This window comes from Mandrillus leucophaeus, unplaced genomic scaffold (genome assembly GCF_000951045.1).
Source record: "Mandrillus leucophaeus isolate KB7577 unplaced genomic scaffold, Mleu.le_1.0 Scaffold282, whole genome shotgun sequence".
In the NCBI taxonomy this organism is placed as follows: Eukaryota; Metazoa; Chordata; class Mammalia; order Primates; family Cercopithecidae; genus Mandrillus; species Mandrillus leucophaeus.
In genome coordinates, this window is record NW_012102943.1 from 1,523,303 (window position 1) to 1,536,067 (window position 12,765).

The 12,765-nt window shown below is 51.4% G+C and overlaps 1 protein-coding gene across 2 annotated transcripts in view; it reads right to left on the bottom strand.

Annotated features, from left to right (window-relative positions):
* SYNPO (synaptopodin) overlaps positions 1–12,765 on the bottom strand; it is a 59,615-nt gene that overhangs the window by 34,718 nt on the left and 12,132 nt on the right. Inside the window, exons 1-2 of one of the 2 annotated variants that reach the window (XM_011985327.1) lie at positions 6,875–6,916; positions 5,792–6,454 (exon numbers count right to left, since the gene is read on the bottom strand). In XM_011985327.1, coding sequence (XP_011840717.1) covers positions 5,792–6,191 — 400 coding nt within the window. In that variant the 5' untranslated portion in view covers positions 6,192–6,454; positions 6,875–6,916. Of the gene's footprint in view, positions 1–5,791; positions 6,455–6,874; positions 6,917–12,765 lie in introns of those variants that run through there. The other variant, XM_011985328.1, reaches the window with a different exon arrangement.

A 12,765-nucleotide genomic window follows, 5' to 3' on the forward strand; every position in this document is an offset into this window, starting at 1 on the left:
CTGGTTGTCTGTCTTTCCGTTTCCTTATCATTTTCTGTATCTGTAAGTCCGTCGGTCTGTCCTAAAATCCTATCTCCTTTGGATAGGAGGGAGACAGATTCTTTGTGTCCCCTTTTCTTTTCTCTAACCCACCCACTACCCACTTTGAAATCTGCCTTTGTGATTCTGTCCCCATAACTGGTACCACCTCCCACCCCACCTCTTCCTGGCTTTCCTTTCAGACCTGGGTGCTCAGGCCCGTCTTCCCCGCTATGTCTCAGCCCCGGTAATTAGAATAACTGTTTCCCTTGGTACGACTTAGGCAAACGGGCACGGAGAATGGAGAATGGTGATGTCCCCACCCATCTGCTGCCATCCCCTGACTTAACCAGTGGGTCAGCAACAAGGCAGGGGTGCTGTATGGCAGCTCTAGGGCTCAGCTCCCCACCTTTCACTGCGCAAAATGCCATTCAGATTGAGCATGTGAAGCCTCATGGCAGTGGCCATATACATCAGAGTCACGTGGGGATGCTGTTAAAAGTCCAGATACCCACATTCTAGCACCCCTCCCACTGAGGCCACGAGCCGGTTGGCTTGGCACAGGACTGATGGCAAGTACCCTCCACAACCCCAGCAATTTTGAAGCAGAACCACAATTGGAAAAATGCTGGTCTAGGTTTTCACCCAAGTTTCCCTGGGTTCCCCACCCCCTTGACCAGGGTGGTTCCACTTTCATCTGTCTTCTGCATCAAGAGTTCTGTGTTTAGATTTCTGCTAAAGGAAGTTAGGAATGTGCTAGTGTAAGCCCACCCCACCCAAGGGCCTGTGAAACACAGACCTGCAGGTGGCCCGGGTTTGGGATGTCCCCTGTTCACACTGGGGAGACTCAGAATGCAGGAAGTCAGGTGACAAGGGGCAAACCCTCCCTGGTAGTTCCCATTTCTCCTCCTGGCCTCGTGGGCTTCAGAGAATTACTCTGATCGTGTGGCTGCTCTGCTCTCATCCTCTTGTATCCAGGGTAGGGGGTGGGTTGGGAGAGTGAGGGGTGGAGGGGGGATCCTAGGACCCCCACCAGGTTGGGGTATCGCTAACCCTGAGAGTGCCTGTTCTAGGGAAGTGGCTGCAGCCCAGCCTGTGGGAAACCAGGAAGCTGTGTGTGGGTGAGAGGAAAAGAGAGAGAGAGGCTAGGATTGCTGTGTGGGTGGTATGAAAGAGAAAGAGATGTGGAAAAGAAAGGAAAGAAAGTGGTTCGGTCTGTGCGTAGGTGTGTGACAGTGGGTGTGCAAGTGTGGCTAGGTCTGTAGGAGAGAATGTGTGAAAGATTTCAAAGTGTAGGTGTGTAGCAAAAGGAAACGGAGAAAAGAACATGCTTTTCACCTGTATCTATGAGAGGGAATATGTGTGTTTGTGTGAGAAAGTGTGCCTATGTCTGCTTATGTTTTCAGATGCGACTGCAGCTCTGTAAGCAAATCTGAGACATGTGTTCGCATGTGGCAACGGTGCATGGGTGAGGGGGCCTTCAGGAAGGTGTGTGCCGGTGTGTACTACATGCATGGATGTGTGTCTGAGGGCCTCCATGTGTGTGCAGATGTGTGAGTGCATATGTGTGATGGTTTGCATGAGAACATGGCATCTATACATCATGTGTGAATACATGTGTGTATGGATGGATGTGAAAGCATGTATGTGTGAGTGCATGGTGAGGTATCTGTGAACCTGTGAGCAGTGCTCCTCACCATCACCCTCCTGTCACCATCACTGTGGAGCAGGGGAATTGAGGGGGAGTGGGCAGCTTCCTGCCCAGGCTCCTGCTCCATCTGCCCTCTCTGTCACAGCCTGAGGAGCAGGAGCCTTGTTCTGGGCCCAGTGACCACTGTCAGCTGTTAACACGGACACAGGTTCCTCTGCCTGAACAAAACGGACATGTCCGGTGGCAGGACTCATCTGACAACACAGAGCCACACCCCTCCCCACCCCAGAGGCTCAGAACAGTGTCCACTAGAGTTGGAAATGGCTCTAAATCTGCTACACACCTTGAGCCTCCAATAACAAGTGGCCACCAGCAAAGGCGGGGAGGGATCATCAGCGAGTACCCAGGTTTCCCCCAGAGCATCCGAGTGGGAGGGAATGTGGCTTGGCAGAATCTTCCAACAACTCCCAGAGCCTGAACAACCTTTTCCCAGCCCCAGGTGGGTGGAAGAACACAGCCTGCTGCCTCATCACCATGGAGACAGGCAGCAGAGAGGGTGGTTAAAAGCATGGCCCCAGACCTCCTGGGGTTCAAATCTCAGCTCCTCCACCCACAGGCTGTGAGACTTTGACAATTCACTTAAACTCCTTATGCCTTAGTTTCCTCATCTGTAAAACAGAGATAAGAAAAGTATGAACTTCACAGGATTGTTTAGAGGATTAAATACTCCATATGACGCATTTAGCACAGTGCCGGGCAGCTGAACTGGGAGGCATAAACCCTGGGTTCCAGCCCCTAGCTTTGCCACCAACTTACTGTGTGACTTTGGACAAGTCACTTGCCGTCTCTGGCCCTCAAAGTCTCCATCTGCACAACAATCTCAAGAAACCCTACCAGTTATGACCAGCTGAGACTTTGGGGAGGGCAGCTATAGCATGGGGCTGTCTTGGTGAGCTGGGGACCCTAGTGTTGGCTGAGGCCTGATCATGAGCTCTACACTACCCCTTCCTCCCCAGATCTATTTTCCCAAATTGGCAGCAGCTGATGGCATCTCTCTGTACCTTCCATCCCTATAGCCTGCCAAGGGCCCTACATTGCCCTGCTCAGCTGGTACTCAGGCCTTGGAGAAATGGCACTGGTACCCACTGACCTCAAACAAAGGTATCTGCAGTGCCCAAAGCAGAAGATATTGTGGCTCATACTTAAACCTGCCTGTGAGCCCTCTAGAGAGGCAGGTATAATTGCGGAAGGATGGATGTAATTGTCTGAAGATGCTTATAATCCTTTGGCGGTAATGGGAGGAAGCTTTAAAAGGAAGCCCTAATCCACTAATAACCTGGCAGCCCCACAGCCTTCTTCCCTCCTGATCTCTGGGCAGAGAGAAGGAACTCTAGCCACTCCCTTCCTCAAGGCAGCAGAACGGCAAGTGTGGGCTCCGACCCAAGACCACCAGATTTTGACTCTCCTGCAACACTTCCTTCGTGCCTCCATCTCCAAGAAGTCTTCCCTGCCCATTTCATCCTTCTGAAGTCTTTTCTGCCCCCTCTGTCTCTAGAAATATTCTAGGACAGAACTGGATGACAGACTGACTGGACAGTAAAGAAAGGAATAAGGCCTGGTGTGGTGGCTCACGCCTATAATCCCAACATTTTGGGAAGCCGAGGCGGCAGACCACCTGAGGTTAGGAGTTCGAGACCAGCCTGGCCAACATGGTGAAACCCCATCTCTACTAAAAATACAAAAATTAGCTGGGCATGGTAGCAGGCACCTGTAATTCCAGCTACTTGGGAGGCTGAGGCAGGAGAATTGCTTGAACCCTGGAGGCAGAGGTTGCAATGAGCCGAGATTGTGCCACCGCACTCCAGCCTGGGCGACAGAGCAAAACACCATCTCCAAAAAGAAAAAAAAAAAGAAAAAGAAAAAGAAAGGAATGAACCACACTGTTCCAGGCAAGAAGAACACAATCATAGTCTCAGCTCTGGCACTAGCTGTGTGATGTTGGGTAGGGGACTTAAATCTCTGAGCCTCAGCTGCCTCACCTGTAAAATGGGGAGAATAACACCTGCCTGCCTTGAGAGGCTATAGTATAATAACAAGAATGAGACGCTATCAAATGAACTGGCTTAGTATGACTTGCCAACAGAGTTCATTAAAGGTAGTGCCCTCTCCATCCATGGTCTCTTCCATTCCAGGATATCTGCAGACAACACTTTACTCTTCTAATTCCAGAAGAGAATGGTGGCCAAGAGCACAAGCCCCTTTTCAAAAAACCTCTTCCATTCCAGGATGTCTGCAGACAACACTTTATTCTTCTAATTCCAGAAGAGAATGGTGGCCAAGAGCACACGCCCCTTTTCAAAAAACCATAACTGGATCATGCCTTAGCAGCTTGCTAACCATGCATCTTGGATAAGTCACATATATTTCCTGAACCTCTATCTTCTCATCTGTATAATGAAGATTAAAAAAGTATGTCTCTCATGAGGATTGCTACGAGGTTAAATTAAATGAAAAGGGTAAAGCTCTTGGTACAGTGGGCTTAGCACATAAAGGCTTCTAACAAATAATAGCAGCCCTATTGTTGAGCTGATGATGGTCATTTCAATTAAGAATAAACATTTCTTACATACCTATCTAGATTACTCTAAAATTTCCAAAACACTGCCACAACTAAGATCACTGCAACCTCCCAACAGCTCTTTGAGGTAGATAAGATTCATATTTTTATTTTATTTTCACAGAGGAGGAAAGTAGAGCTCACCAAGGGGAAGGGATTTGCTAGGGCTTGGCTAGTCAGCAACATCCGGTCTAGAAAGCATCTATGTCTCCTGACCCCCAGTCTGGGCCTGTGAGAGGGATGGGAGCAGGTCCTGGGAACTTCAGGCTCTAGGAGATCAAATTTGGGCTGACTGTGGTGTGAGGGCCCACCTTCAAGTTCAAGACTGCAATGCCTCCCTGGGGTCCTCCTTCTTCCTGCCCTAGAGGGATTAAAAGTCCTTTCTTGCTCCTGCCTAGCCCCCTGTGTGACCCTAGCCTGGTAGACAATGGTGGCCATGGGGGGCGATCCGAGCCTGGAGAGAATTATTTCAGAGAGAAGAGTGGGCGGGAAGGCTGGTGATATGCCAGCCGGGCGTCAACGACGCCTGCAGAGAAATGAAGTGTTCCTTCAGTTTCCTGACGCACAAGCCCTCCCAGGACTGTGTCCCCCGCATGCCCTGCACCCCCAGGATCTACTGGCTGTGCTCCTGCTTAAGCTGAGCATGGCCCTGCTCACGTCCTCCCCATCTGGACCCACTTCAGCGTTTCCATGGGCCGGCTGCGGAGGTGATTCAGCGTGGGCTTCCCTGTCCCGCCCTGCTCTGCAGACAGCAGCCGCTGCAGGAAAATTATCATCATTCCTGCCCTTCCTTCCTTCCGCGCGGCGCACACTGTGCGCTCCCCACACGCTGTCATGGGATCTCACTGCAGCCTAGGTGGTGTTCCATCTGCCCCTGTCATCTCTAACAAATGAAAAACCGAGGCCTAGACGAGGAACACGGGCCTAGCTCAGCCACTACTAACATGCTGAGTGACTCCAGCTGTCTTTTCCTCACTCTGAGTCTCAGTTTCCCCACCTGTGAGATTGGGAGGTCAAATTCTATCCAAGACTTCAGTCTCTACCTCCCAAGCTCCATGAGGTCAGCAGCCACATCTGTTTTGTCCAGTGCCACGTCCCCAGCACCCCCATGTAGCCAGCACTCAATACATTTAATGAGAGGGTCCTGCCCCATCGGTTGCTTGGGACACCACAGTGATTTGTTGCCGCTAATGATTAAAAGGCAGACGAGAGTGGGAAATGGGCTTTTTTTTTTTTGACCAAGCAAGATAATGTGGCTTTCTCTCACTGCCTTCTCACGTGCCCTCTTTGGCAGAGATAGGAGTGGGGTTAGATGTGGTGCAGCTGGAGCTGCACGGAGCTCCCAATCGCTCCTATCTCTCCGCAGCTGTTCATCTGGGCATGCCCATGGGGCTGTGATGAATTATTGTGAATCATGGAAAAATATGGTCAGGAGCCCTTGTACTAAGGACCTGAGGGGTCTCCAGTGACTCCGGTAGTCCAAGGGAAAAGGAACACAAGCTTACCTGGTGTCTGGGCCACTCTGGACCCAGGGCCCGGGCTGGGGTTGGCTGTCATCACCTGCCGGGCCTTCACTACATCCCGGTCCTGGCTGGCCCTGCCGTCGTGCTGGGACGCCCCTTGTTCCTCTCTGGAGCAGCTGGGTGGTTGGATGCCCAGGGCTTTGGGCAGCTGCGGTGTACCCTGGGTGACTCTGCAGGCAGAGCTGTCCCCACTCCTGCTGACCCCCTCATCCTCTTCCAGGTCGGTAGGCCCCGCCTCTCCCTGCAGGCCCTCCTCACCGCTGCTCTCCTCGGCTTCCAGAGCCAGACACCTGTAGCTTCCATCAGGGATCTGGAAGGCGCAGGGGGTAGGCCTCCCTTCGCTGGGCGCAAGGGGCGGAGATGGGAGGTGAGGACCCAGCATGGTGCTGTTCCTCCTCAGCGATGCAGGGAAACAGGCTCCTGGGCCTGGGCCAGGGCCTGGGCTGGGGCCACCTGTGTGAGCCCTGGTCTCTGCTCCTTGCACAGCCTCCTCTGACTCTGCAGTTTTGCCTTCCTCCGCTGATTCACAGAATTGGGGTGAGGTCTGGCTGAGGCGAAAGATAAGTCCTTCCTGGGTTAGTGAAGTGATGGACCTCCAATCCCTCTTCTTAACCGGTGTCTGGTGCGAGACCCCTTCAGTGCAATCTATCTGCACAGGGAAGAAAGCAACAGCACATGAGACAGCTCACTGGGGGTTCCAGGCTGAATTTCTGAGGCCTGTTCATCTTCAGGTGACCCTGAGAACTGGCCGGCAGCATTTGGGGTGCAGGTTCCACACTTCCATAGGGAAGTGTTTCGAAAGCTCCAGTCATTTAACATCCTGGATTTTCACCACATCCTCATGCTACCTGAAACTTTATTTAATATTTTTCCTTTAATCAACTTGAAATCACTTACTTCTGTTACTTTAGAATTATCTTAAGTAGCATTTGCAGAGAAACCACAAGTATATTGTGCTCAGTCCTTTTCCCCCAGTGCACATTAAATAAATATCTAGTTATTTAACAACATGTATCTAGACACCACCTAGAAAGAATTCGCTCATGTCCCAGCAAAGGTACCTACACCACAGGAATCACAGGAGTGGTGTGACCTCAGATGCAAACTGGGGATAGGAGCCCTTGGAGGAGGTTGTGCAACAAGAAACACAGTGCGGGCTGAGGGTGGTGGCTCATGTCTGTGATCCCAGCACTTTGGGAGGCTGAGGCGGGTGGATCACCTGAGGTCAAGAGTTCAAGACCAGCCTGGCCAACATGATGAAACCCTATCTCTACTAAAAATACAAAAATTAGCTGGGCATGATGGTAGGCACCTGTAATCCCAGCTGCTTGGGAGGCTGAGGCAGGAGAATCGCTTGAACTCAGGAGGTGGAGGTTGCAGTGAACCGAGATCTCCCCATTGCACTCCAGCCTGGGCAACAGAGCAAAAAACTCTGTTAAAAAAAAAAAAAGATGCAGTGCAGTGGCATGCTTTCAGTTTCTGTGCCCAGGCGTTTCAGTTAGAATCCTAGCTCTGCCATCTGTGTGACAATCAGCAAGCCAGTCACAGGACTGCTCTAAACCTCCACTTTTCCATCTGTAAAATGGGTATTGTAATATTTCTAACTTCACGTTGCATTGAGGATTACCTGAGAAAATGCATGCAGAGGACCTAGCGCCGTTTCTAAGCCATAACTCAATACATGTTGGCTGTTCTTTCATTCCACAAAATTTTTTATGATCCTATTATTTTTCAGACATCATGAAAAGTACTGGGGATATAGCAGAGGGATAAAGAAGTGTTAAAATGTGGTGAGGAGAGCTGTGAATGATAGCAGGAACAACAATAATCATTGTATGATTATTTATATAAATGTTAAGAATGATGATAATCCAGGCAAGAGGGAATGGAGGCTTTCTATAAGCGATGACGAGGAGGGGGTAGATGGGAAAGATACTTGGGTGGAAGAACTGGCTGGGCTTGGAGGCAGATGGAGAGTGGGTGTGGAGAAGAGGGAGGAGCCTAGGATGCAGCCCAGGTTCCTAGCTCTGGTGACAGCGATTTTGTTAATAGAGATCAGGAATAAATGAGAAGGAGCAGCTGTTTAGTGGAGCAGGGAGATGAGTTAGGTTTCGGATTTCCAGGGGAGATGAGCAGTGGGCGGTTCCACACAGGGGTCTAGAGAACAGGGGAGAATTCCAGGCTGGGGACAAATATCTAGAAATCATTTGTGGAGGCAAAGGGTGGAGGTGGGTGAGATGCCCCAGGATGGGCAGGTAGTGCGTAAGACAGAGCAGATGGCCAATTACACTTGAGAGGAAACCCTGGAAACAAGGGATCTTGCTTAAAGACTGGATTCTGCTGCTACTTAGCTGTGTGAACTCAGGCAAGTGTGAACGATCTTACTCTCACTTATCCTATTGCAAAATGGGGAGCAGTGAGAATCCTGAAAATTGTGAAAGTCTGTGGACATGGGTGATCTGAGGACCTGGACTGACCTCAGCTGCTGTGGTCATGCCTCCGCCCCCAAGCAGGGGTCAGGCACCTCCCACCGCAACAGGCTGGGTCAAGGTCTTGGTTTCTGGCTGGGACTGTGCCAAGAGAGTCTGGCAGGCAGGCAGACAGATAAGCGCATTTCCAAGCCCCAGGGCGAATCAGAGCCGGCCAGGGGAAAGGCAAACGACTGTCCGGATCAGAAAGATAACCAGGCACCTGTTACAGCAGCCTCAGTGGCAGGGAAATGAGGAGAAAGAAGCCCACCTTCTGCCCCGGGGGAAGAACAGAAGCACCTCTTCCATCCTGGGTCATTCACTTAGGTTACTGCAGTACTTTCTCACATCAACCCTACGAGAGAATTACGTTATTATTATCCCATTTCAGAGGCGAGGAAATTGAGGCTCAGATAGGTGAAGTGACTTCTTGCCTAAGGCACACAGCTCATAAGTGGCCAGGCTGGGATTCTAACCTCGCTCTGACACCTTGACCATGATGGTGGATTCAGAGACCTGGAGGAGAGGCTCCAGGCCCTCATTCATCTCCAGGTACTTTTTCACTCACCAACTGCTGCCAGATTTCTGCCATTTGGGTTTCAAAGAATCTTAGAATCTCACAAAGGCCAGCAACACTGAGAAGAGACAGGACTGGCTGTGTGAACTGTGGCAGGTGCCTTCTGCACTCTGGAGTCAGACTCCCGGAGGACACCATGGTGAGACTGAGCCAGATGATGCTGGAGGATCCGTCCAACTCCGACATTGCAGGATCCCCTGATTCTAAGCACTTGGATAGCCCCTCTGTCATCCCCTCAGCGTAGAGCCAGATGGCTGGAGGCAGAAGGAGTGGGTGTGGGGAGGGGGCAGGGCTCCTCTGACTCCCCACAGGGGCCTTGCCTCACTCTATCCCTGCTTCTGTTTTGATGTATTTGACGGTGGCCACGGTTTCCAGGAAAGAAGAGAGAGGCGGAAAAGTTAACTTTCCGCCACCCACACAAATATTTTTGGCCGGCGTTGTCTTCACGCTACCAAGCCAGGAGGGAGGAGTTGGCAGGAGCACTCCAATTCAAGGTTCCCTCCTAAGGAGGAAGGAGGACTCCCAACCCAGTCGGGTAACTTGGGCAGGCCCTGTGCAGGCCTAAGCCCTGCAGCACCCACCTCTGTGCAGGAGCTGTGGGGGTCGGGGCCCAAAACAATAATAGCGGCTGCCACTAACAGCACCTGCTAGGCGCTGAACCCAGCCCTTTACCTGACACTCCTGCTGTGTGACTGCTGTCTACAGAGGAGGAAACTGAGGCACGGAGAGGTAAGTACTGTGTTCAGAGTCACACGGGTGGGGAGTGGCAAAGCAGGATGTGAATGGAGGCAGCTGAGGTCTATGCTTATACTCACTGCTCTCAGCAACTGGAGACTCCAGGGACCCCCACAGCCCCTGGGGTTGCTGGACTCAGCCACGGCAACCCACCCATGAGGGTGGATCTCCTCTGTGGGTAGGACAGCACCTGCTGCAGTCTCCACAAACATGGGAGGGAGTCCTACCAACTTCTAATTCCATTTCCCCCAGATTCATGACCCTCATCTGGACACAGGCTCTAAAATACTTGAGCCTTGGCAGAAAGGGCTGATAGAGTCCACAGAACATGCTGTCCTCATCTCAGAGAGGAGAACTCTGAACCCAGAGGGGAAGGATTTACCTGCAGTTGTATGGCAAGCCAGAGGTAGGCGTGGCACTGGAACCCAGGTACCCAGACCCTCCAACTCTAGCTCCTTACATAAGCCCTGCTCCCTCTGAGGGTCAGCCTCCCCTTCTCCCTCCCTTTCACCTCTGCACAAGTCCAGGCAGGGGCTCCCAGGACCAGAGGACTGGCTAAGCATCAGGTGCTCCACAGTCTGAGGGCTGGCCAAGACGCCCCAGGGCTCCAACTGTTGGCTTCTGCAATGGCCTTGGGGACGCTCGCATCCCTTCCGCTGCTGTGTGTGTGCTGGGGGAAGGGCACTGGCTTTGGCATCAGGTCTGGGTTGGAATTCTCACCCAGTGGCTGCCTGACCCTGGACCTGTCTCTTGTCTTTCTGAGCTTCACTTTTACTGCCTGCAAGACAAGACTTAAAACACGATCTACTTCCCAGGGTGGTTGTAGGGATTAATAGAGGAAATATGGGCTTATTCCTTCACCCAGTGGGGAATGAGGAAGCACTGCTGTGTGCTGCTCATTGGCTGGGCTCTACAGAGGCTTGGTGAGCCTGGCATTCGGGGCCCCAAGTGCTTGGTGTGCACAGACTGCAGTGATTATAAGGCACAGTCCAGCCTCCTTCTGATTCCCCATCATCTGCAGAGTCCCCATAGGTCAAAAGAGCCTCCCTGGTGCTGTAGAAGAAGGGAAAGGGAGTGAGGGGTGCTGAGCATCAGGGCTTAAGTAGGTGCATTGCAGAGGTCAGGGCATGGGGTCCTTGTTTCGACTCTGCCGTTGACTCACTGAGTCATGCTGGGGAAAATCACAAGATCTAATTGTATAGGTGGAAGACTATAGGGCGGAGAAGGGAGAAGCAGCCCAGGAAGACTAGACCCTCATTCCTCCAAAAGCCCTACTGCCCATGGCTCCCTACCTGACCTCCCCACCTGCTGTCTCTTCCTGTTTCCATCCTATACAAAGTCTGATCCATTGTCCTAGAGTGTGGCTCTGAATGTGTTGCTCACCTGCTCAAGAGCATTCCATGGCTCCCAATTGCTCACAGATAAAGCAACACTGCAAATGCAGACTCAAAGCCAAACCTTATGATTCTTGGCTGAGGGGAATGAGGAAGGGCTTCCTAGGGTAAAGATCATCCATCGAGGCCCAGTGAAGGCAAGAAGGCAGCACCACTGGGGATGACTCTGAAGAACCAGGCGGGCTTGGATAGGCTGAGATTAGGGCATGTATGGAAGGGCTGAGAAGGTGACTAGTTTGTGACAGGCTTTGGTTGCCTAGGCTCTCTCCTGCTTGCTGGAGAGATAAAGTAGGGGCGTGAGCAGCCCTACAGGGTTGGGGAAACCACTGCAAGGCCCAGCTCTGTGGGTTTGGGTTGGAGGCAGCATGGCCAGAACAGAAGGCAGGGGACTGAAAAAAGGGCTGGCAGGCAGAGGTCCCAGCAAGAGGAGAATTTTGGAGTAATTTCTTCAGCAGCTGGCACAGGGCCAGGCACATAAAGCAACAGGCCAGGACCAGTGGCTCATGCCTGTAATCTGAGGATTTTGGGAGGCCAAGGTGAGATGATCACCTGAGCCCAAGAGTTTGAGACCAGCCTGAGCAATATAGTGAGACCCCTGTCTCTACAAAAAAATTAAATATTAGCCAGGCATTGTGGCACACACCTGTAGTCCCAGCTACTTGAAAGGCTGAGCCGGAGGAGTGTTCCAGCCCAGGAGGTCAAGGCTGCAGTGAGCCATGATTGTGCCACTGCACTCCAGCCTGGGCAACAGAGTAAGACCCAGTCTCAGAAAAAAAAAAAAAAAAAAGAAAGAAAGAAAGAAAAGAAGAACAAAACACAAAACCAGTAACAATGATAATATGTGGAGTGTTTACTCTGTCAGGTGCTATTCAGACGCTTCATTTGCAGCAGCTCATTTGATCCTCATCACACCCTATAAGGAAGGTGCTATTATTATCCCCATTGTGCAGATAAGGAAATGGAGCTTCGATGACTTGCCAAGTTCACACAGCTAGTGAGTGATTGAGTCAAGGTTCACGTCCTGATGGTCTAGTTCCAAATGTCACTCTTATCCATAAGGCTGTACTATTTTAATGGTATAAGTAGTTGCTGAGTGAAAGAATGAAAGGATGAATGAATGAAAGAGAGGAATGGGAAATGGAAGGATGGGAGGGAGAAAGGAGCTTCTCTCCGATGTCTGGTACATTGCCTGGCATATTGTAGATGCGTAATATTTATCAAATGAAACAATACATGTGGGGTGGCCAAGAGATTAACTGTAGGTGTAACCTAGGAGCAAAACTGAGGCACCCTGGGAAAAAAGGTGACTCTGAACAGGTTCAGATGGCTCAGGTGCACCTGCCCACCGGACTCCTGTCTGGAAGCACCCTCGGCACCAGTCTGGGGTAGGGGAACTGTCTGGCCTGTCCACAGCTGAGTTCTTGCTGACAACAGGAAGAAAGCTTTTGTTGTCCTTGAGAATTTGACCTATGTTCCTGCCTTAGTGTTTCTCTCCCAAGGAGGGGATGAGAGCCAAGGTGGGGGGGTTTCTTCCTCATGGCTTCAAAGGCGGGGAATCCCAAGCCTTTCCAACCTCCAGAGCTAGTAAGCATGAGAAACCCCAGCATTTTCCATTACCTTGCTCTGCATTCTTGGAAGAATCGCTTTCTTTTACCAGGCCTCAGTTTCTCCAGCTGAGAAAGGCCTTGGGCAAAGTGGTGAGTGGGAGTGGTAGCAGCAAGGTTGCTGCTACACCTGAATTCTCCTTGGCCTTGCCCATTTCCAGTGTTTCCCTGTTGGGGT